This window comes from Orbicella faveolata, unplaced genomic scaffold (genome assembly GCF_042242905.1).
Source record: "Orbicella faveolata isolate gen_17 unplaced genomic scaffold, um_ofav_v1 contig_12, whole genome shotgun sequence".
Taxonomy (NCBI): Eukaryota; Metazoa; Cnidaria; class Anthozoa; order Scleractinia; family Merulinidae; genus Orbicella; species Orbicella faveolata.
The window spans coordinates 29,092,705-29,116,624 of record NW_028301539.1 but is presented as its reverse complement, the minus strand read 5'-3'; the positions used below and the strand labels follow the sequence as shown (position 1 = coordinate 29,116,624).

General features: G+C 39.6%; 2 protein-coding genes across 6 annotated transcripts; both read left to right on the top strand.

Annotated features, from left to right (window-relative positions):
• The first annotated feature begins 38 nt into the window (after positions 1–38).
• LOC110053384 (vacuolar protein sorting-associated protein VTA1 homolog) lies at positions 39–7,173 on the top strand. 2 transcript variants are annotated; one of them, XM_020759609.2, is made up of 6 exons: positions 39–170; positions 1,410–1,504; positions 2,435–2,568; positions 3,017–3,092; positions 3,455–3,781; positions 4,625–7,173. In XM_020759609.2, the coding sequence occupies exons 1-6, from the start codon at positions 74–76 to the stop codon at positions 4,835–4,837; spliced, it is 942 nt and encodes a 313-aa protein (XP_020615268.2). In that variant the 5' UTR covers positions 39–73; the 3' UTR covers positions 4,838–7,173. The 2 variants fall into 2 exon arrangements, with proteins under 2 accessions (XP_020615268.2, XP_089139333.1); XM_089283207.1 differs by having other exon boundaries at positions 76–170; positions 1,390–1,504.
• A 444-nt stretch (positions 7,174–7,617) lies between these two features.
• Positions 7,618–22,329, top strand: LOC110053360 (uncharacterized). 4 transcript variants are annotated; one of them, XM_020759592.2, is made up of 18 exons: positions 7,618–7,934; positions 10,020–10,118; positions 11,366–11,935; positions 12,343–12,456; positions 13,026–13,236; positions 13,819–13,967; positions 14,431–14,494; positions 14,572–14,717; positions 15,105–15,193; positions 16,349–16,435; positions 17,768–18,560; positions 18,791–18,828; positions 19,465–19,707; positions 19,971–20,019; positions 20,441–20,505; positions 20,783–20,883; positions 21,198–21,303; positions 21,880–22,329. In XM_020759592.2, exons 2-18 carry the CDS (start codon positions 10,022–10,024, stop codon positions 21,973–21,975), a joined length of 3,018 nt encoding a protein of 1,005 aa, XP_020615251.2. In that variant the 5' UTR covers positions 7,618–7,934; positions 10,020–10,021; the 3' UTR covers positions 21,976–22,329. The 4 variants fall into 4 exon arrangements, with proteins under 4 accessions (XP_020615251.2, XP_020615244.2, XP_089139332.1 ...); XM_020759585.2 differs by having other exon boundaries at positions 20,438–20,505; XM_089283206.1 differs by lacking the exon at positions 16,349–16,435.
• The last annotated feature ends 1,591 nt before the right edge of the window (positions 22,330–23,920 follow it).

The window sequence follows — 23,920 nt, the reverse complement described above, 5'->3', positions numbered from 1 at the left end:
CCTTGACGGGCTTATTTGAGCCCACGATTGCGAAAAACTGCGAACAGCGAATGCAACTGAAAAGGAAGCAAATATGGCGGCCCAAGTTCCAGCAACTCTGAAAGCTATCTCTCCATACCTGAAAACCGCCCTGGAATACGATAAACGAGATCCCGTTGTGGCCTATTACTGTAAGTATAATAAAAAAATTTTCCCACTGTTATGTGGCAAGGGTTTTTTTTATGAACTAAGAATGATTTAGGAGCCATCTTAGTCCAGTTGCCATGAAATGGTTTGACATACCAGTGGGTAGGGTAGAACGTACACAAATATTGGAGTCAGCTCATTTGAGGGCCATGACATACATGTAATCAATTTATTTTCTCGAAAAGTTTGCCTTTCTGGCTGTGGTCCACAGTCTGAAGTTAGCTGAAACTTCTCATTCTGAGAGGTTTGCTTACTTGCAGTGTGTGGAAAAAAGTAATCCCTCAATTATTTTACAAACCTTGCTTATGAGATGACAGTACTTTCTTCATCCCTGAAAGAGTACATATAAAGCTTATAAAGCTTGGATTGGTCTCAATGCTTTTTACCCAGTAAAATCCCATCGTACCCAGTAAAATCCCATTGTACTTGAAAAAGTGTCTCAAGTGATCTCCAAATAAGCACTGTACCATGGAGTTATAAAAGATATACCGGTACTAATAAGTGCTATCCTCAAATGAGTACAGCATTTTGAATGTAGTATGTAGTGTATGTAGATCTATAAGTAGTTTAGCTGAACAATATTTTTTCTTTATTTTTGCTGCCATTTCCTTGACCATGGCAGTGGCCAACCAGAAAGCTCTTGCCACTCTGGCCACTGCTCACATAAAAATTGTGTTTCCTTGCAGCTCTATATTTCTTAAATTTTTTACTATGTTTGTTTAATTTACCTATGAATTGTATTTAAAATGCCCAGTGTAGTGTAAATAAAAGAATTGAATTGAAGCACTTGAACTCAAGAGTACTGGAACACATTTGAAGATGCTCAATAAGGAAACAGTGACATTGATGTTTTAAACTTAGCTTTTGGTAGGTTGTTGTTGTATAACAAAGGCATTCTTGGATAGGTTTTGTTCAATAAGGATCGTTTTATAATTCCTTCAATTCAGTTTCATTGTATATTTGAGAATCTTTCTATATTATTAATTTTTAACACAACATTTTTTTATTCTTTAAATATTTATATGAGGGCGACTGGTTTTTCAGTGATTGCTGTTCTGTGTTACCCTCAACAAATAAAGTTTATTATTATTATTATTATTATTATTATTATTATGGTTTTTTTCATAAGTGCCTCTCATGAAGTAGCCTCCCCTTGAAAATAAAGCACTTCCCTAGAATAAATGCTGCATTGAAAATTTGAAGTGTTGTCCGTCTACCTTCAGGCCGCCTCCATGCAGTACAGAAAGGCATCAAAATTGATAGCAAAGGAAAGGAAAGCAAACAATTCTTACTGCAGCTTATGGACCAACTAGAGAAGGTATGGTTACTATTGTGGTTATGCCTACATGTAGAGGCATAGTAACTTACATATAATAACACTGTGGTTACTGCTTTCCACTCCAGATCAAGAGTTCCAGGTTGATACCTGGCCTTGGTTGTTGCATTTTCCTCATCAGCAAGCTGCTTTACATATACTTTCTCAAAGATGCTCACTCCTCATCTCATTTAAGCTTTTATCCCCTGGGGTGGGGGTGCAAGGGCCAGGGGGGAGGTGCTGGCCAGATAGAAGTACAAAAGTGTGTCTGTAGCAAAAATTAGAAATCATTTGTCATTATAACATCTTTATAAGGGATTTATCAAGGAGACATACAAGAGACCATTATTTGTTACTGTGAAATTGAGTCCAGTGTTATTCCAGATATTTGACTGTGTGCAACCAAAATATGTTTTGCTCACTCACTTCATGACAGGTGATCAGAAGTGAGCTTTTTTGCTGCAGTTCTCCTCTAGGTTATTTTGGATCTTCACTTCTTCCTTCCCTTCTCAGTATATGCTTGACTCATTGCTTTGACTTCTAATGTGCAATTCAACCATGATGTCATCTTGTTCACACATATTCCTGACTTTGACATAATTTTGAGATCTTCATTTTAGGTACAGGATAATTCGGATACATTTCTGACTGAGTACCCTAATTTTGTTTTGGGCAGTAGCTTTCAAAAAAGAGAATTTCAGTTCCATTCGGGAAACATGCAAATATTGATTGAGGGCTGATAGAAATAAATTACAGCTTAATGCATTCCACTTTAAGTTTTGCAAAATTTTGACAATCTTTTTGTCCATCTAATATTATATTATCTTGCAGAACTTTGCAAACTGTTGCTGGACATGAAGTTTTGAGCATTTGATTTAAGACTAGTATAAATTATTTAGTCTAGCCCTGTTAATCTTTAATTTATTTTTGCAGACAAAGAAGGACCTGAGTACCCAGGGACACGAGGCTGTCACTAATGATGTTGTTGCCCAGATTCACATCGATGAAAAAGCAGAGCAGCTTTTTCTGTGGGCTGATACTGAAGATCGTAATGCAAATTTTAACAAGTATGTTGAATTAGTTTGTAGTTACCTGATCACAGCACATTTCCATAGGTCACAAAGAAGTGAAGCCTTGGAGCTGACTGACTCATAGCTGCTGAAGCTTATCCCGGTTTCTGTAGCATGAAGTGGCTAGAAGTATTTCTACTTCCCCTGGACAGGATGCTAATCCATCGCAGGTCACTCCCCTGCAATTTGTTAGGTTTCCCCAACAATTCGCTGGTACTCATTTATACTCCTGGGTGGAGAGAGGCACTGTGAGAGTTAAGTGTCTTGCCCAAAAACACAACACAGTGTCCCTGGCCAGGGCTCGAACCCGGACCGCTCTCTCCGGGGACGAGTGCACTAACCATGAGGTCACCACGCCTCCCATAGGTCACAAAGTTTAAGCATTCTGATTGTTATTCTGGTTTCAAATGCAAATATAGAATATCAGTGTTCTTTTATGTTTTAGAAATGTTGTGAAGTCATTTTACACAGCTAGTCTCCTTTACGATGTTCTGACACAATTTGGAGAAATGTCAGAAGAGGTAAGTGACATAAACCAGCAAGGACAATAGTTGTCAGTACACTAAAGTTCCACATGTGCCATCTGGTTTTGAAGAGAAGCAATGTGTTAAGGCCTAGTGGTCCATCAGGCCTGCTGTGCATATCTTAGTGTTTAGTTGTGATGCAGAGAACAAGTTGGCAGCCAGTTGTAAAGAAACTGTTCAACTGCTGCAGCATCAGGAGGCTAAATGAACCACTTTATTTATTAGCTGAGGTAAATGAACTACTGTGAGTGACAAATTTAGGAAGCTGGTGTTTTGAGTGTTCTTTAGGGCAAATTGTACCCTTTTGAATATATTTTCACCCAGATCTTGCAGTAAATAAGTTTCTTTCTCTTCTGAAGGCTGCAGCCCACCAGAAATATTCCAAATGGAAAGCAGCATACATCCACAAGTGCCTGAAGAATGGAGAAACACCCATACCAGGACCAGCTGGTGGAGACGGCGAAGAAGAAGGTGGAGATCCACCTTACCCTCCTTTGCCTAGTAATACACAGCAACCCCCTGGGTACCCTACTAGCACAAAACAACCCCCTGGGTACCCTACTCATACACAGCAGCCTCCCTACCCTACCAACACTACAGGAGTACCTGGACAGTTTCCTTCACAACCTTTTCCTCCGAATCAACCAACATATCCAACACCACCTGGTCAGCCAAGTGTATACCAGGTAACTTGATGTTTGCCTTTTGTAATATTATCATTTCAACAGAAAGCAAATGCTAAGTTGTAATCAGGACAACTGTTAATTAAACAGTTTCACCTTTCATGCACCAATCATGTTTCTAATTGTATAGTTCCAGAAAATATCCATACCTCCCCCAGGGAAGGGTTTTTTCTTAGACCCCCCCCCCCCAACCCTCTGGAGATTCTAATAAAGCTTCTCACATTTCTCTAAATTTTTTGGTCTTACAGAACCCCCCACCCCCCAGGAAATTCCAATCCCTTCTGTGGAGGGAGTATGGATATTTTCTGGACCTGCACATTAAAGGACCAATCACATTCTTGAAGGTTGTAGATACATATATTTAGTAACTCTAACAAGTTTGGTAGACGGTCAATGAACAATCATCTTGAGAGTAAGCCTGTGCTGCTTGAATCAGCTCCTTACTTAAGCCATGTAGGGTTATTACCTTCGAATTCTTCCTCACCCCATCAAGATGTCAAACTCTTAATATCAGCACTCACTACGGCGTAGGCTGTTCACAGCCACTCTGTTTTTCAACGCACGCGAAAGAAAAAGCGAGCGCGAAGTTCTCTCGCGATTCCATCCGCGCGTTCGACGATCGAATAAAAATACGAGAAAATAGAGGACTGTGAACAGCGACCACGTTAATAGGTGCTTTCGTGTGCGTGTCTGTGTTGACAAGGTTTGTACGGGGCGACTCGTGAGTGTCCACTGGATGAATATTCAGGTACATGAGGAAGCTGTAGGTGGTGGTTTATAAAAGCATATTTAGGTCTACTAACTATGATCAAAGCTAATTAAACTACTGATTTGATGATGTTTTAGCCTCCTGCTCCAGCCGCCGCCTCCCACCCCGCAGTACCGGCTGCCGTACCTGCAGCTGCCGTTGCTCCCACTCAACCCAGCAGTACATTATCTCCAGAGGACAGCGAGAAAGCGCAAAAGTATTGCCGCTTTGCCGCCAGTGCTTTACAATACGAGGATGTTAAGACAGCTATTGAAAATTTACATAAAGCGCTGGCTTTGTTAGAGAAGTGACATTTTTGGAAAATATGACACAAAAAATTATTTACACCAGTAGGATGCAAGGAAACGATCTGCTGGATAATCAGAGATTTTTGATTAAACCAGACTGGGAGTGGAAATGTGTAGAGACAGACGTGACCAGCAGATACAAAAAGATAACCATCGACTTTTGGACGAGAAGCATTTGTAAGCCACCTTGTTTTATCAACGAAAATACCAAACGACTTAAGGTGATTGTGGCTATAGCCAATTGTAACAATCTTAATGACTGTCAAACGGATGCTGTGAAATGGAAACCCATTCTTAAACAAACAAAACCAACCCTATTGACGAACAAGAACTGCAAGCAAAAATATGCAACCCATGCAAAGTGTGGCAAAATTGGGTTTTCTAGTGGTCGGGTGATTGTAAACGTACGTATAACACGTATAACACGCTCTGCATGTGTACAGAGTTTGTAGAAAATGCAAAACCAAAAAAGCGAAGCAAACACTTTTCTTTAAAGGAGCTAAGTCACGGTTTGCGCATATTGAAAAGTGTAGCCTCAATTTTTCAAATTGGTCGTTTATAATCCGTGTTAATCTTCTCCATCCTTAGCCATCCTTGTTCCTTTATGGTTTATCATTATCTCTTTGGTGTTTTTCTACCTTATTAAACTGTTATTTTCAGGTTTCCTACCATTTAAAGGTAACTTTGTATGTGGCCAAAATAACTCAAGATACCGTGACTGAGCTCCGTTAAGGCTAGTAAATATCCGGCCCTGTCCACACTAAGCCGGAGCAATATGAAAACGTAGCTTTATTTCTACGGTTAGGCCTTTTGTCCACACTAATCCTTCACGAAAACGGAGCTTTTCGAAAACGCTCTTCACACCAGAGAAAACGCCGGCTTTGTGTTTTAGTGTGGACAGAAAACATCTTGAAAACGGAGCTTTTCGAAAACGATGATGTCGCGATTATCGTGTGATCTCCCTGTCCGAGTGTTTTTCTTTTCAAACACAAATCCAAAATGAGCGGAGACAGTTGCGTTTTCAAATTTCTTCGGCATCAGGTGGACGGAAAATGTTTGAGGCGTTTTCAGAGCGAAAACGGCGATTTCAAATTTCTCCGGCGTAGTAATACATGTAGGTCAGTTTCTTTAGGTTAATGTTTTTGACTTGGGTCCGCGGCTTAGGAAATAGATCATAACAAATTATATTGAGGATGAAGGATGACTGTATCATTTCGTCGACTTGTTTTATTCCAAAAGTCAAGGAGTTTGAAAGTTTTAATATATATCGAAATAGACCTATTTCTTCGTCAAGAATTGAATTGAAAGATTAGTTCTCGCGAGTTCCGCCCTATTTTATGAGAATCTTGAGCTATTTACAAAGACTTGTCAAAAACAACACTTGTTCCGTTGAATTTCTCAGCGTTTTAATTGAAGTTTCAGCTTACAATAGACTCCGGGGGACACATTATCTGTATAAAATGATTAAATTTTCTTCAAGTAGCTCTAAAAATACGTTCAGTTGGCGGCTACAAGCTCTAACTGTATGGACAAAGAACCCGATGATGAAACGGTGGATGCTGCCGGCAACAATACTAAGCAATGGGGTCAGCAATTAGTAGTGCCAAGCTAGAAGCTGTTCACCATACTGCAATTAGAGAAATTTTGTTTTACTTGTGCATAATAGCTTTTCAATCTGATCTCTCGAGTTGAGAACATTTAGCTTGTGTTAAAAAATAACAGCAAGCTAACAATATCAGTGATTTGACTCTTGAATTTGTATAGGTAAACATACGTTTTCGAGTTCAATTTGGAATTAATTTGCACGAGTGAGTTTTTCAAAGAACTGAAATTGCACGAGCCGAAGCGGCTCGTGCAATTTCAGCTTTTTGAAAAACTCACAAGTGCTAATTAATTCCAAATTCAACGAGAAAAACCGTATGAGTACTTATTAATAATATAAACATGAAAAAATTCGCTTGGAGGAAGTGCCGGAAGATCTTTCTTGAAGCCATTTTCTCTCATTCGAGAAGACTTTTTTCAACGTTTCCGCACTAAAGTTTGGTCATCAATTTACGTGATATCATTGATTTAGAAAATTCCCTATTTTCTTTCAACCAATCATAATCTAGAATTACGATGTGTGATTTGCACTGGTGTTACACTTTTGGGACTGGTGTTACACTGGAACTGCACTGCTCTCAGCCAATCAGAATGGAGTAATTTTTTCATGTATATTATTAAGTGAGTTATACTGACTTGCAACAACAGTTACAAAAAATCTAGATTCTTTTTTAGTGCCACTTAAAGGTATCGATGTACACATTTCAAGTTATGGCAAATAAATAACATTTGAATCACTTTGTTCTCCCCGTTGGTAGACTGTTTGAATGCGATCCCGGCCCGTTTCTTTCGAGGCTCGAAGTTGCGCATTCGCAAAACCAGCAGACGAATTACAGTTTCGTGAGAGGGACATTAGGTGGGGAGTCTCAAGAATACAGTGGACACAACTTCTTCTCCAAATTTTTTAGCACTCGCTCGCAGTTTCGTCCCCTTTGCATGCTTTTGGAAATGAACGCTAGCTGTAGAGTGTTCCACTTGTTTCACGAAAGGGTGTAGTTGTAAGAGTTTTCCTCGATCATTTAGCCAAATCTTCTTTCGATACGCTACTTTAATGAAGAAACAATCAGAAAAACTATTCTACTCTGGTAAAGTAACGGGAATTGGGGCAATGGAGGGTCACTGAAAACGTTCCCAGAGGAGGATGCGGAACCCTTACGTGGGAGACGTGGGAGTTTCTCCGCCCCATTGTCATCCGGGAGTGCATATTTTGGCACGTGACTAGTTCCAATATGGCCGCAGACTTCTGCCACTCTGTGGCCGAGATTGGTGAAATTGTGCAATATTTGGTGGACTAAAAATCTTACCTCTATCGTAAAACAAAGCAAATGATAGGAAAATGTCACGTTGCTCGCAATGACCTATTTTTGGCCCCCTGGCAAGCAAGTTCGCTTCGTACTGAAAGCGAAAACCACAACAATCCGTGAACTTTGAGGATATCGAATTTGGTCGCAAAGTGGGTAAAATCTTGATTCCTTTGCAAAGAATACACTTCAGGAAGGTAAGATTGTCTCTGCTGTATTATGTCTAGATTGTTGTCGTGTATTTCTGGGTTACACTATTCCAAGTTTACACAGCTGTGTAATTTATTGAAATCGTAGAGTTAGCGATAAGCTTAAGCTTAAATCTTAATTGACATGCAATATTGTATTGAATGTCAGCCTTATATGAAAAATATATTATTTGGCATTCCTTTTAAAGTTATTAGAAACACAATCTAACTTATTACTGTATTCTATTTGTAAGGTGTTACTATAATATTTGAGCTGATGCCCCATGTCCAGTGTTGAAAGGAAGTTCCTGTTTTGATGATACAGTTGTAGACAAAGATGTGATTGCGGGCCAATGATTGCCTTATTAGTAGTTATTTTACGGGACTTATTTTTATTGTCTTATATGATTTTGCCATTGCTGTCATACTGTAATATTAGAACACAATGCTCCTTATGATTCGTGAACGTAAATTTGTGACATGAGTTAGCTCCACTCGGTAGAAGACATTCAAACAAAGTGCAAAATCTGTACAAATTATAACTTCAAATATCATCCAGTTAAATGCGATTTAATGGACTAAACAAGAAGCAGCACCAGTGTTACCTTTGCAGTCAGCAGTGTTAAGCTACGTGCAGGATTCCATGTTTTCTTGGACCAGAGGGCATTAAAGCAGTTTGCGTTTAGTCAGCGTTTTCTAGAGTGTTAGTATTTTCTTAAGCATGGGGGCTCTTCTCAGAGACTGTTTCCCCCTTTTCCCACCCTCTCTTTCCACTGTTTTATCAGTGTCACAGGTGCCCATTTTTTCTCCCTTCTGTGTGGGGACTCCATGGGAGCAGTCCCATCTAGGAGCTGGCTGCCAATAGTGGAATCTCATAGCTGTCTCAGGCACTAGGGGCTTTATTAAGGTCCAGGCACCAGTCAAATTGACTAGCTTTGAGAATGATTACGCCAGCCTGGTTGACCATGTAGAGGAAAGTTTTTCTTTTAAAGAAGTTCAGTTCAAAACATTCTGCCTGGCTGTGAAAACCAGTTGTCCTTGGGCTGAAAAAAATTACTGTAATGAAACCCCTCAGGCACCCAACCTCCATTTTGTGAGGCAGTTGATACCGGTACTAGTGGTATTTTAACTCTAGGAAACCAGTTCAACTAATTTCAGGTTGTCCTCTTAGTTCTCTTTAGTTTGTGCGCTGCATCACCAAACACCGCACTGCAAAGTAAAGCTCAAAATTGCGTTTTGTGAAAAATATTTTGATTATGTGAAAAATCTAATTGGACATTTGAGTGTGAAGTATTGCTGAGCATATTACTCATGTCTAAATTAAGTAATAATAATATATAAGATGTATACTTGACAGAACTACGTTATAAATGAATTGGGGCAATGATTTGTTATGGTTTGTTTTTACCCTTGAATGGTACAATTTGGTGCTTTCCTTTGTTCTGGTGCTGGGCTGACATGAGGTGTTGATTCACCTGTAGTCTTGATCTTCACAGTCGTAACAAACTTGTTACTTTATGGGTGAAGAAGGCCCATCAAGAATACTCAGCTGTAACAGGTGTTACGGGTTATGGTCCTTATTGTACAGGTCCAGAAAATATTCATACCCACACCAACAAATTCACAGTTGGTGGGGGGTCTCAGTAGCCAATTGGAAATTTTTAAAGGGAAGGTACATGTATGAAGCTAAACTGGACATTTCAGAGGGAGGGGGGAACAATCCAAAGGGTCATCTTTGATGAAGGTACTCATATTTTCTGGAACCACACATTGACAGCCCTGCTGGTGTATGGTAATATAATATTAATATTAGTAATGTATATCACAATCATATCACAAAGGAAAATACTAAATTGTACTAAGGGCAATATTGAACAACACTTTACCACATCCAGCATATGTAAAATGTAATCTCTAGAGATATTGTTAACTAGCCATGCATATTTACAACCAAATTAAAGTAAACCCCTCCCTTGTTCCCTGGTTGGGCAGACATTGTTTTAGGGCTTTTAAACACTTGTCTTTTGCCTCATTACTGGCAGCTCCAAATTTCACTTCCTTTACACTCTTTTGACATTTTGACTGTTATTTTAGATATGAACCGAACCTTGCTTGTGGAAGAAGGAGATGATGATGGTGACAATAGGCAGGATAAGAAAAAGAGAGAAAAAGAAAAGTTTCCAGATGCTGCAGGTTAATATAAGGCTATCTTCTTGGATAGGATTGTCAGTAAAAGCTGGTTTTCACTAGCTCATAAGCATAAGCCGACATGCACAGACACAGTAAGATGATGATAATTGTAACCTTTTGTTTGGAAAACTCTTAACAAAAGGTGCTAATTATCAACATCTTAAAGAATTCCAGGTAACTTTTCAGGGTAGGGTGTCAATAAGGAATTCAAATGGGTCACTTCACACTGCTCCTATCACCCCATTACAAATTTTCTACTAATTTGTTGGGTCATGTAGCTGATCTTGTCAGGTTTTTGACTTGAGACCCCTTACTTATCTGGAACACTGACCTTGACATCCATGACAGTAAAAAAAGTTGAGAAAATTTAGATTCAAAAGGCTGGCAGTGTTGTTTCAGTCTTGCAGTTGTTCTAATAAATCACAAATACGTTTCAACTACAACTGTTACAGCTTGTAATATTTCAAGGGTAGAAAAACTGGAAAGCCTCACAGAAAAACTGGAAAGAACAAATGCGAGGGCCTTGAGATTTGTGTACAGCAACAAGATCTCGACGTACGAAGCGCTCTTAGGGCGTATTGGATCAACATCAACCGTAGAAAATCATCGCACTCAAGACATGTTGCTGACTGTGAACAATATTACTCAAGGCAGGGCTCCATCCAGTTTCAAAAATCTTATAACTGAGAAGAGAGCAGTGTACAATCTTTGCGGAAATTTTAATCTTTCCATACCTAAAGTGAACACTACCAGATATGGTCTTAAGTCGTGGCATTATGCTGCAGCAAAGCAGTGGAATATGCTACCTCGTGATATTCGTTCCATGGCAGGCTCAAAAGACTTTTTGAAAAAGATTCAGCAAACTGATTTTCATGTTTAATACACTTTGATTATATTTTATCGCTTTTAGCTTGTTTTTTTTGTTTTTTTTTTAAGTGATTTTTAAATTAGCTTGATGTAAATGCCTTTTTTTTAATGCTTTTATAATGTTGTACATTACATAATTTAAATCGTGGGGCACCTGGAAACTAGCGAACAGCTAAGTGTGTACTTTTCCATGTTAAATAAAGTATGTCTATGTCTATATCTATGGTATTTCTAATGAGTAATTTGTATGCTGTTCACCATTGTGCCTAGAATTTATACTAACAGAAATGGCCTGCTTATAAGCTGACAGCGTCACGACTAGATTGTGAATTAATTTTATCCTTACAAAACAAGTGTTTAATAGCTTTCTTTTCTGAAAACAGAGAAAAAGAAAAAAATGGCATTCAAAAAGGCTGATGGGAAGAAAGAACATAACAATTCAATAACAGGCTCATCCAAAGTGCAACCCGCTGAAATGGCCGACATGGCTGCAGTGAACCCTGATACTGAAGGTATAACATCTCCAGTGGATTCTCCTGCCATCAATCTTCCAGGAACAAATGTTTACCAGGGACAAACATGTCTTCAAAACATTGTTATTCCTCCACCACCACGACCGGTCGCACTGCAGCAGCTGCCTCCTCAGCACTTGCAACAGAGAGCAAACTGGCCACAGCAACAGCAACAAATGGCTGCTGTCTACATGGTACCAACTCAGCCGCCTCACTTTATTCCAACCGCCTTCCAGTCCCCAGGGCCACCCTCACAGCAAATACCAGGGCAGTTTGTTCGCCAGCCATATCAGCCAGGCCATTTTGTGGTGCCACAGTATCACCAAGCTAGTGGGAGTCCTGTTCAAGGTGTTGTGTATAGTGGTCAGGTAGTGGCAGGCTCTCATCCCACCCATGTGCTGACCAGAGCTCAGTCCTTGCCACCTTCAGCTACACCTGGAGGTAATATTATTATTAATTATTTGTCTATAGATGACAGCTTTGTGTAGTCATACTTCTCACTTCATTCCATGTCAGGGCAAACCCAAACCTGTAGATACAGTGTATGATCTATGAAACTCCGAATGATAAATTAGACCTAGTTAACTTTGAAAGGTTTACTGCAAAAAAAAAAAAACAAAACAAAACAAAAAAGAATTCATTTTTATACAAGTCTTAAAATGCCTGCACCATATTATGTCAAATTTGTCATGCTATTTAGAAGGCCAGGAGTTGGTCCACGAAAATGTTGCAGTCAGTTGGATTCTCATTCAGATTTCAGTTTAATGTCTGATTATTAAAATATATTTCATTTTTAATGCAATGCCTTCCACAGTATTTTTTTATTGTCATGTCTTCACATTGATCAGGTGAATTGGCACACAGCTCTGGTTGGGTAACACAACCTTCTGCTAGTCCTCCACCACTGTCAAACAGTGCAGAGTCTTCTTGGGTAAACAATTCAGCTGAGCCTAGAGAAGAAAGTAAGCTCCAGTTGTGATATTACAATAACTACACCTTGCAGTATGTGCAGGAAACAGCTTCGCTATTACAGTAGAAACATTTTATGCTATGTCACATTGAGTGGTGTGGTGGCATGATGGTGTGATAGTTAAGCATGCTGTACCCCAGTTTGTGCAGTCCAGGTTCATGCCCTGGCCAGGGTCACTGCATTTTGTTCTTGGGCAAGACGCTTAACTAGCTCTCATAATGACTCTCTCCACCCAGGTGTACATGTATGAACAGGTGAATGTATGCTGGGACTAACCCCAGACTAGCATCCCATCCAGGAGGAAGTAAAAATGCTCCAGTTGTAGTTGCTCCATCCTATGGAAACCAGAGATAAGCACTGGCCTGATAGGCCACTGGGCTCAAATGCAGACCTTTCGTACATTGAGTGACTGTCTGAACTTGTTTGCAGAGTATATACTTAATAATGTTTCTTGTTCTATGAATGAATGAAAAATATTAGAATCAGCAGATGAATGACAGTAAGATGAATTCAATTTTTAGTTATCAGTTCTAGTTAATCTGGTGCCATATTTTTAATTAGGAACATGGAAAGATAGTGATAATTCAGCAAACAACAATAACAGTTACCCAGTGAACAATAGCCAGTGGGCAGCTTTTGTGCCAGAAGAACCTTCACAAGATGCAAACTCATTTGTGTATGAACTGGATGAAGAGCACAGTTCAAGTGATGAAGATGTGGATCGCAGCAGCTCACCAGAGCTGGCGGGTGAAGAGGGAGAAGTACTTCTTAGGTTTGTAATACAGAATTTAGGTTTAGAAAGTCATACAGTTGTGTGGAGTATGGTATAAAACTTGGGATTTATAGGTCAAGTGTGGAGACTGCCATTATTTGGCAGGAATGATTGTTGAAAATTTTGGAATGAACCTCTGGAAATATTTGAGAATGAATTTTGTTTCGTGTAACTTATGACTCAAATTAATTTTCACTCCAGTGAGGTACAATTGACCAGTTCTTCCTGAAACGTTGTTCCTGTTATAATTTTTTAAGCTTTTTCCCCTTTCAACTCACTTTATCATTAAGCGTGAAAATACAACTGAAGTTGATATATTAAGTTGACTGCTGCCCAATAAGTTTTTATGTCCTTTGTCACAGTACTAGCTTAATGTTGCAAAAGATAATGGAATGAGTGTTAACAGTGATCATTTAATTTAGATTTAAACTCACTAAGCAGTAGTAAACCACTAATAAATATTCTGACCTGCCACTCGATAGACTTCAATATATTTCACAACTTGAACTCTTGAAACACATTTAGACTTATAATTTTCTACAACCATAAAATTGTCAAAAATAATGTTCTTATATATGCTAGGGCTCCATCACTTGCAAGCTTTGCAGAAAGCATAAGCAGTCTTGAGGAAGAGTCTGAAGACAATATTTGGCGAATCTTGCCTGAGCAAAGAGAGTACTACACAAAACAGTTTAAAAGATTGCAACCAGTTGAAGATGGACTTGTTCAAGGTAACCAACACGAAGATTACTGCACCTTTCAATAACATGCGGTCTCGAAGCTCAACCGACAAGTGCATTTTTTGCTACTGTCAATCAAATGTTCGGCGGCTCCTCCCAACTTCTGACTACTGCTGAGCGTGTGGTAATCAAATCGTCGAGCACAGTTAAGACAGTGAAACAGTGGTCAGCATTAGTCGGAGGCTGGGTGGAACCGCCAAAAACATTTGATTGACGGTAGCGAAAAACGCATTTGTTGGTTGAGCTTTGAATTTTAGAGTCTGCATGTTATTGAAAGGTGCAGTAACATAAGATTATGACAGTTGACTAGAACCACTGTAGGGAGGAAGGAGGGATACAGTTACTGTTGTGTTTTATGTATTGGAATCTATGTTAGGAGCTGTCCAGTAATGCAAGGTCATGTATGCTATTTATTTTCTTCTTGCCAGTTATTAATTGTTATTTTTTTTTTAAGGTCCTAGAGCAAGGGACTTTTTTATGAAGTCTAGCTTACCAGTTGAGGTTTTGTCAAAGATATGGTGAGTCAGACAATTATATTGCTTGTTGATTAGTCAAGAGTTGTATGTAAAAAATATACCTGTGCTTTTTCTCTTAGGCACCTGTCAGACATCAACAAGGATAATGCCCTTAATCTGGACGAGTTCTGCATCGCGATGCATCTGGTGGTAGCACTGCGGCATGGTTTGGAGCTGCCGTCAACTTTGCCTGCTGTCTTGTTACCAGAAAAGGAGGAGACTGGAGGTAACGTAAATATTGAACAAAGCATGTACAGTGATTCATCAGACATGACTCCAACTAAAATTGAAAAATGCAAGGCTATTAATTTATGTTGGAAATATATGTGGAGATGAGTCTTGTGTACTTATGGCTAGATTCAAATGACTTAATTCTTGTGCCAGACCTCATTATATTTATTGATGGCATTTCTGGTGTGAAAAGTACATGTAAGGACTGGTTTGCGGTATTTTGTTTTGTTTTTTTGCATGATTTTCTAGCTGCTATAACTGGTCAATGCAATAAAGTGTACCATTTTGGGATTAATTTAAATTTCTGGTATCATCTTCCCTTTACTTAACATCAAGACAATTGATAACAGTTTTCATGTGGTTTTATTTTTGCTTTTCTAAGTGGGTATGCTTGCACATCCTCTTGAAACTCAACAACAAACAGAAGAAAATGAAGAACATGAAGCAGGGAGAAACATTTCTTCTCCAGAGGTAAGCCCACTTGGTAGTGTCTCAGTGGAATAAATAATATGGTCAATAGATATCAGATGCATTTTCAAATGCCTGACGTACACTTGTGCAGGTGTTAACACATCACACCTATTTTGTTTAATCTCCACTGGCTTCCTGTTAACTATCGTATCATCTTTAAAATTCTACTCATCACGTATAAGGCCCTAAACGATCTGGCACCTTCGTACGTTCGTGATCTTCTCACTCCTTACACTCCGTCTCGTCAGCTACGTTCATCTTCTAAAGAACTTCTTTCCATTCCGCACTTCAATTTGAAAACATATGGCGCAAGATCTTTCTCTGTAGCAGCTCCTACACTTTGGAACACTCTTCTGTCTGACATCAAGAACAGCTCCTCAGTGTCTCTTTTTAAACATAAACTAAAAACGTTCCTTTTTAAGAAAGCATTTTTATAACTTTTTAGCGACATTTTTTTATTTTTACTTTATTTGTCTTAAGTGTTTTTAATATTTCTAACTGTAAAGCGCTTTTGAACTTTTAGGATATTGGCGCTATATAAATATTTTATTATTATTATTATTATTATTATTATTAATTTATACTATAATGTGGAAGCACAACAAAAGGTAATGAGCTTGTGTTAGCCTGCGTAGCTTGGCAGTTAAAGCAATTTTTTAAGCAATTTGAGTGTGAGTGCACAAAGCGGTGAAGCTGTGAAAACCAGCAGCGAAGCCGAGAGGTTTCTGAGTCGTCTTTCTCCCAGGCTCCTCACAGCTTCGCTGCCCGTTACCACAGCTTTGGCACTCGTTATCACAGCTTTGCCATTTTCTTAGCACGCTCAAATTGCTTAAAAACCGCCAAGCTAAGCAGGGTAAGGTTGTGTGTAACAATACCTTTACTAGCAACACTTTTTACCATTGTTTTGTTTGTTAACACTAATTTCTTTGCAAAAACATCAATTTTAAGTTAATCAGATAGGCTGTATTTTGTTATGTGGGAGAGTAAGTTGATGATGAAACTTCAAACAGCATTTTTTTATCAGTAGAGCTTTTTGTTTTCTAGTAAAATCAGTTCTGGTTGCAATGATTGCACTGCACTTTTACACACTGTAATGCATGAATGTGTTTTCACAATGCACCGCACCCACTGTATTGCACTTGTTTGTCTGCACAGCACTGGCTACGTTTTATGGAGCCCCACCATCAGGCTGTTACATCACCGCCTGCTAACTTTAGCAACTCTTCTATGAGGAAGAAGGCAGTAAGTGATTGGATAATGCCACCTTGTGAGAATGTTGTCATCATATTTCTAGACCACTTGTAGTCATGGAAGTCGTTGTGTAGTATCATTTAATAACTATGTTTTTAACATGGTCTGATGAAGTCTGTTTGACAGAGCCAAACAACTTGTAAACATGACGGCCAGAGTGGAATTGACATGGCATTATACTTTGTTAGCGTTACTCTAAATATGCCCAACATATTTCATTAATTTGCTTTATCAAATGCACTATAACTCACATTGGAGAGGTTAAGCATGACTTTTACAGCATTGCCGTTTGCTGTAAATGTCATGCTTAACCTCTCTAATATATAGATTTAGGCCAGCCTAAAAGCGTAGCTCCTGGGCCGGGTTGTTCAAAGCCCGATTAAGCTAACCCAGAAAAAGGAAGAATTTTGATCTGAGTTTTGTAACTTTGCAGTGGGGTTTTCTGTATATTCTTTGTCTTCTGTTTTGAGTTTTAATAATCACCATATACACAAAACAAAACAGCAAAATACATTTGTATAGAAGAAGAAGTTATAATTAGGTTAACTTTTAATCCTGGGTTAGCGTTAACTGGCTTCCGAACAATCCTGCCTTGTTTCCAACAAGTTAAGCTAATATGAGCCCGCGATCCAATCGATAACCAGCACTTGGTCAGCGGTCAACTTCAAAGAACACGTGACCTCGAGGAGCTGTGAACTTGAGCCCGCGATATGGTCATGTGATACTGGTCAGCGGATACCTTGTTTTGACAGGTGTCTACTGATCATAACATGGATGTCCAATATCAAGGAAGTACACGGTAAATCAAGGCTGCATGTCTCTGTCAACCTATTATTTGGAGTATGACCGTCATGTTGGGCAACTCCGTCGTCGTCGTCGTGCGTACGCGCCCACGAGCAATACCGCTAGCCATGATAACCATGAGAAAATCAACTCATGGGTTTCCTTCTTTTTCCTATATGAGTATAGGGCTCCGCTTGGCGGCCCTTCGGGCCGCCGGAGCTCCGCTATCATCAAAAAGAGTTGTGATCTGGTGACTTTTTTTACAGTACACTAGGAGAAAACAGTAGTAACTGTAACTGAAGTAGCCTGTGGACAGTGTAAAATTTGGAAATTTTGTAAAAGGCAATCCATCAAAAAACAAAAACAAAAAACAAAAAGCAAGACAGTGCAAGAATTTTCAATTTCTGAGACAAGATTATTTACTATTAAATAGTTCCTAACTGAAAAAGGAACTTCCAGCATTCAGAATACGCAAGTGCTGTATGAGACTGATCATTCTTGTATTAATAATTAATGTGTTATCGTGTTGTATTTTTATAGCACTCAGTTGTTCAACCCATACCACTTAGAGCTGACCTTGAGGGAGATGGGAACAATGCTTCAAGGCCTAGATCACTTTCTGATCCGACTTCTTTAGACGATTCATCTATTGATGGAGCTTCTCGCAGGACTACCAACCTTGCTAGTCCCAAACCCGTAAATCCGCTCCACATTGTTATGCCTCAATCTCCTGCCCAGCAAGGTGAAGTGCCACAGGCTGGGTCAACCAGTCCTAACCAAGGAGTAACAGCGGAGATAGAGATAGCTCGACCAAGAGCAACGGTCAAACCCAGTCTTCTTGATGTTCTTCCCGGTCAGCTTCTGCCGCCACCTTCGGGAAAGCAAGCCCGTGATGGCTGGACACCTACCAGTAAATTTATATATCAAGGATCAGGACCTTCATCGTCACCTCCATCGTCACCGGAAGAGGACACTCCCACCTCACCGCTTTCTCCTGAGCAAAGAGAGACTCCCTCGCCTCCTCCTTTACAACAAGAGGAAGAAGAGGAAGAACAGCCTAAGGAAGACACCGTCAAAGAAGAAGTAGTGTATCGAGTTAACAGGAGAAGTGGGGAGAGACCAAGGTCAACTGGAGATGTGAAAATTGATAGTAAAAGTGAGGCTAGTTTGCCATCAACACCGGTGGACGAACAAGGTCAGAGCTCTGTATCTTCAGAAGGAAGGAAAGATCCCCCTCCTCCACCCCCTAGGAACAAGAAAGGTCACTCAAGGTCCTCCTCTTTGGATCTCAACAAGCTTTTTGCCACAAAAGCCAAGGAGAATAAGGATAAGGGTATGGAGACTCGTGCTTTTTGCTTGGTACCATTTGAGGTGTGGTGTGGGGTTTGATAATTTTACAGGATGAAAGCGTCGGCTGTTATCGTAATCCTCTAAACTGACATCTAAGCATACAAATTCTCAGTCCTAGTATCGATACATTGATCATAGGGCTAGTTAGAATTTACATATCAAGACAATTACTTAGTTACTTGTAATATCTCTGTTAAATGTTTGCACATTTAGGTACCCCGCCATCGTCCTCATCAAGCTTTTCAAGTCAGGTGTGTGGATGTAATTTTGACAATGTCTAAGCTGGCTACATGTTTTTGGTTTGAGGTTTCGTTTGTTCATTGGATAGTCTGTGTCCTTTGTGATTGGCCAGGGTAGGGAGCGATTTAACACTACCCGGCCACTTGTTAACATATCTCTCAGCTTTTAAGAACGAAGCATATAGAAACAAAAGGAACCATTCAAATTCAGTGAGATGTAAATGAGTGGCTCGGTATTCTACATTCTAGCCCGGAGTAGTTACTTTGTTTTTGACGTTTTTGACACTTGAATTTTGAAAACCGCTTTTTAGAGAAAACCGCGCAGTAGAAAAATTAACATTCTCGAACTGAGTAATAATTCGTCAAGTTTAAACAAAGGAAATCATGACCGTGACGGTGTTTGGATATCTTATCGTATATTAGCGTAGACTTAAACGATTTATTTCTCCGTTTTCTCCTTAGTTTTAGTTTCGATTGAGAAGATATATCAAACACTATAGACAGTGTTTGACCACATTTCCAAACACCTCAAAGTTCGTCAAATATACTTCGCTACGCGTCGTATTTTCAATTCTCCTCTCGGTGTTTGATATACTTGATATTATACGTGAATGACTTTTGGCACCTGATTAGTACTTGTTTCCTTAGACTGGTGACAGTGTGCCTCCAGCTAGGAGTGAACCTGCAACACCAAGACGTCAAAATGAGAATTCCACCAGCGATGACAAGTTGGAAGTGAATCACACTAAAGTAGAGAAGCAGGAAGATTTTGCCGACTTCAGCAGATTTGAGAGTTTTGTGGAAGCGCAAGGCGGAGGAGGTGTAATTAGAAGAGGTTCATCCCCTCGTCCCGCGCAACACAGACGGTCATTTTCACTGGACCATTCTCGTGTAAGGCTTTTTACTTGGAGTTTTTCTTGTGATCATTTTGGATTTACTCAGTGGCATCTCAAAAACTCGTACCGTCAGTCACTTTGCCTGCGTAACAGAATCCGACCATTTCATGAGCAAACATTCATTGTTATTGTCGAATAAATATATGGGCAATCCTGGTTGTCATGCATGTCGCTTGAGAGGGCAATAGCGCATGAACACACACAAAAAAGAAAAATCCCGTGAAGTTTTGTTTATTTTGTTTCTTTTTCATCTTTCAGGAGGTAGTCTGGTCGCAGCCTTCACCTCCTCAGAAACCTTCCAGTGAAGGTAACATTTTAAAAATCTGTTAGACACGAACCAGAATCATGAACAAGGACACACCAAGAATTCACTGCCACTGCTTACTGTCTCTTCCCCGCATCATTTGTCCATGGGAATTGCAGATATTTTCATGGACTGATTTTCCCTGTGCTTTGTCAGGAGAAAAACATCATGCTTTGTCCTTGTCTGCCCCTTTATTACCTGCAGGTCCTGCAGTCTTTCCAACTTCGATATCAACCTACAAATTCTCCTGTTAGAACTCCACCCATTTTTCATAGAGTCAGTGGGGGGAATTCATACAATTCCCCGGACTTGCTTCATTTTTGTCTTGAATTTAAATTTTGATGATCGGTCACTAGATCTTGATCACACTTCTGTCATTAACTATTAACTCTTTTTTTAAATCCATGTTATTCTTTTGCAGCAGTTGCTACTACACCAAGTAGACCAGCTCACAATCAAGAGGCTCTCCCTAGACCAGTTCCTAAGTTGGTATGTATTCATCACTGTCCAAATTCTTTTCACGTTTAATAATCGTTGCCTTACGTCGTCTAGCCGAGGCTCGCTAATCTAACGTCTTTAACTAGTCACATAATTTTGAGTAAGGAATCTCAACTTGTGATGAGCGTACACCTTAGTTAAACTCAGTTGAACTTGGTTCACGTGGTCACTCCAGTCGACTCCCAGTTATGTGCTCTTTTAAATTTACCAAAAGAACGTGTCACTCTGCTTTTATTGTTTTGTCTAATATTTCACTTTTCTTTTACAGAAACCCCCTAGTCCTCCTACTCTGAAACAGGGAAGGCGATTAGACAAAGATGGAGACAAAGAAAGAAAACTCAAAACAGAACCGCCTAGAGTTATTGTAAGGTGAGTTGCATGAAGCTTTCCTTGTGCTGACTTGCGTTAATCGCAAGACACCCATCAGTATGGACATGATACCATATTGACTTCTACACAGATGTTTTTTTTTTTCTGTGGTCACGCAATCACCCCTTCCCAATATGGAGGGAGGGTATGACGAGTATGTTTCGTTAAAGAGTTGCTTTTAAATTCTCAGGTAACGCGCTCTCACTTCCTCGCGAATCAAGCTGAGTAAGGGCAGTCCTGTAAATCAAGCTTAAAGTGTAGATTGCAAAATATAGGATACGCATTTTACTGCTTTTATCCTCTTTTCTTTGTAGGCCTCTAACCAAGGAGGACAAACTAAATTCGAGAATAAGTGATCTGAAGGAAAAGAATGCTGCGCTTTCAAAAGTTAACAGCGAACTTCAACAGGAACTTAAAACGGTAGGCTGTAACTGAGACTGATTTGATTGCGCTTAACTGTGTAGTTATAAACGGTTATTAAAAGACGCTTACTTTTTGAGGCTCATTATCGCCCATTCAGTTTGTGGCATACGAGCCAAGTCAGTGGCCCATCAGACCGGAGCTTATACTGATTTCTGTACCATGAAGGGACTGGGAGTATTTCTACTCCCCCTGGATGGGATGCTAGTCCATCCCAGGGTTACCACTAGCATTAAGTTCGCCGGTACACATTTATACACCTGGGTGGAGAGAGGCACACACTCACTCACTCATCCTCATCGGGCCCATGAGGACTATTGAGGAGAGAGGCACTGTGAGAGTAAACTATCTTTTCCAAGAACACAACACAACACAGTGTCCCCGGGCAGGGTTCGAACCCGGACCGCTGGATGCGGAGACGAGCGCACATTTATAGGGAAAGAACCAACTACTTGGCAGGTGTCAAGCATTGCAGTAAACTCGCCTGGTGAACTCCGAGCTGGCACTTGTCAAGTGGAACTAAACGTGGATTTTTTTTCTATCTCATTCTGTTTCCTCTCTTGTTTTTATTCACAGATAATGGAAAGTCGAGCAGTGCTGGAACTTAAAATGGAAAAGCTCAAATCACCTTCGACTCGGAAAGAGGAAACAGCGAATAAATCAGTGAAATGATAATTGATGTAAAGGAAAGAGCTTTTATCTTCATTCAGTCTTCACATGAACGGAGTTTCATGCGAACTTTAGACAGCACTGACCTAGCGGGTATTTTGCCGACGGTTTTCTGTGCAGACAGAACGCCTCCTCAGTTAAGACCGTCTTAAAAATACTCACGACTCCACACTGAATCACATTTTAGTGTTTTCCTTTTTTATTACTTTTAGATATTCAAACTGTAAGTTAATTATTTGTCCCTTTATAGCCGTGTTGTAAGAGAATTATATTATATATAAACCAAATTTAAGAGATATCGTTATGATATATAATGGGTAGAATCTCAAAAGATGATTAAACATAGAATTTTGAAAATTGGTTGGCATTTTTTTCTTGAGCGTTTGTCGAGTACTGTAAAAACCTGTGTTTAAGTTCATTCCCCAGTATTGCATTGCGCATCCCTACTGCGCATAATTTCACGCGTGATTAGCGCGCGCGCATTAAAAAATGGCGGCTTTTTCTTTACGGCTGGACCTCGCCATAGAGGTAAATCGTCATTTTCTCGAAAACCGGTATAGTGACCTATCATTTTTTTCTGTTGTGTTGAATTGAGTAATAAATTTCTCTACGTAAAATAACTATGGGCCGATTCTCAGTGTTGAGCACGGAACAATCCTCGGAAACGTGGTTTTAGCAAGCAATCGTGACTGTCATCATGGTGCTATTGTAAGGATTTATATGGTACAAACAAGGTGCTGTTGCTCCTAAACGAACATGGGGACCCCTCATTTTTATTTCCAAATTTAAGTTCCTAAAATATAAACAGTCAATAGGCAAAGTTTGAGAAAAATCTCAGTACATGGAGGTTCTATTTCCGTGGAATGACCTTAAGAGCCTAGTAGTTTAAGAACCTGCTGGCAGAAATTTGCCATTTTAATACTCCAAAAATATAAAAGTGTTTAGCCAAGTAAGATCAAACAGGTTCTTGTATATGGGTTACAGATACATAATGATAACATTGTAACCAAGGAGTGTGACTTTCAGATTTCACATTTATATTACAAGAAAATAAATAATACAGTTGCGAATAAATACTGTATGTTCAAGGACCAAAACCCAAGTTTATTTCTTCTGGTAATCAACAATTATATCTCCTTAATAGAAATTAAGAACCTAATTAAGTACCTACTTAGCCAAATTGCCAATAACTACCACAAAATACAATAACCTATTTTGCCAGACTTCAAAAAATGTAGGTTCTTACTCGAGGGTGTTTACTGTATATAATATAGAAACTCGTTGTCATATAAGATTTTTATATTCACTGAGAAGTTTGACAAAACTGACAAATTAAAACCGTTTCCTATCTTCGTTCTAACAATTTTCCTGATTTAGTGACCTGCATAGGGACATTGGACAATTAAAGTAACTCTAGAAGCCCCAGACATTTTGCAAAAGACTTTGCCATTAATTTGTTTGTAATTGGTACTCGGAGGCAGCGTGTTCGACTGGTTTAGGGCGCTGGTCTGGTTATCAAAAGAGGTCCTCGGTTCAAGCCCTGTACCCTTGCCTTGACAAGCTGGTCCCGTGTTCGAAATAGTCACCTGCATTGTAAAGACACAGCATCCTATTGTTTAAGCGTCTATCCAGTTGCCATTTCTGGTTTTGACTTCAGAATGACATGCGTGCGGCTTCTGCTGCACCGAACTAAATTCAGGAATTAATTTCGACAAAAGCTCGGCGAAAGTACGACCACTGAAACAAACATTTGAATTAAGTTCGGCAAGTTCTGGCGTTCTATTCTGGCACGACAGCGATTCAAACGTCGCGCTTCTGCCGCGCGAAACAAAATTCATAAATTACGCATGACGTATTTCAGTTGCCGGGTGGGATTGCGTTTTCGCGGGGAGTTAGGGGAGACTAGCTAAGTGGCTTCAGTAATTCTTGAATTTGGCACGACTCTAGC

Bases quoted from the DNA above. Each gene is read 5' to 3' on its own strand.
- LOC110053360 (XM_020759585.2), top strand. From the start codon at position 10,022: ATGAACCGAACCTTGCTTGTGGAAGAAGGAGATGATGATGGTGACAAT. The intron at 20,506-20,782 runs GTATGTATTCAT...TTTCTTTTACAG, and splicing joins CTAGACCAGTTCCTAAGTTG to AAACCCCCTAGTCCTCCTAC. The intron at 20,884-21,197 runs GTGAGTTGCATG...TTTTCTTTGTAG, and splicing joins CCGCCTAGAGTTATTGTAAG to GCCTCTAACCAAGGAGGACA.
- LOC110053384 (XM_020759609.2), top strand. From the start codon at position 74: ATGGCGGCCCAAGTTCCAGCAACTCTGAAAGCTATCTCTCCATACCTG. The intron at 1,505-2,434 runs GTATGGTTACTA...TTATTTTTGCAG, and splicing joins TTATGGACCAACTAGAGAAG to ACAAAGAAGGACCTGAGTAC. The intron at 3,782-4,624 runs GTAACTTGATGT...ATGATGTTTTAG, and splicing joins GTCAGCCAAGTGTATACCAG to CCTCCTGCTCCAGCCGCCGC.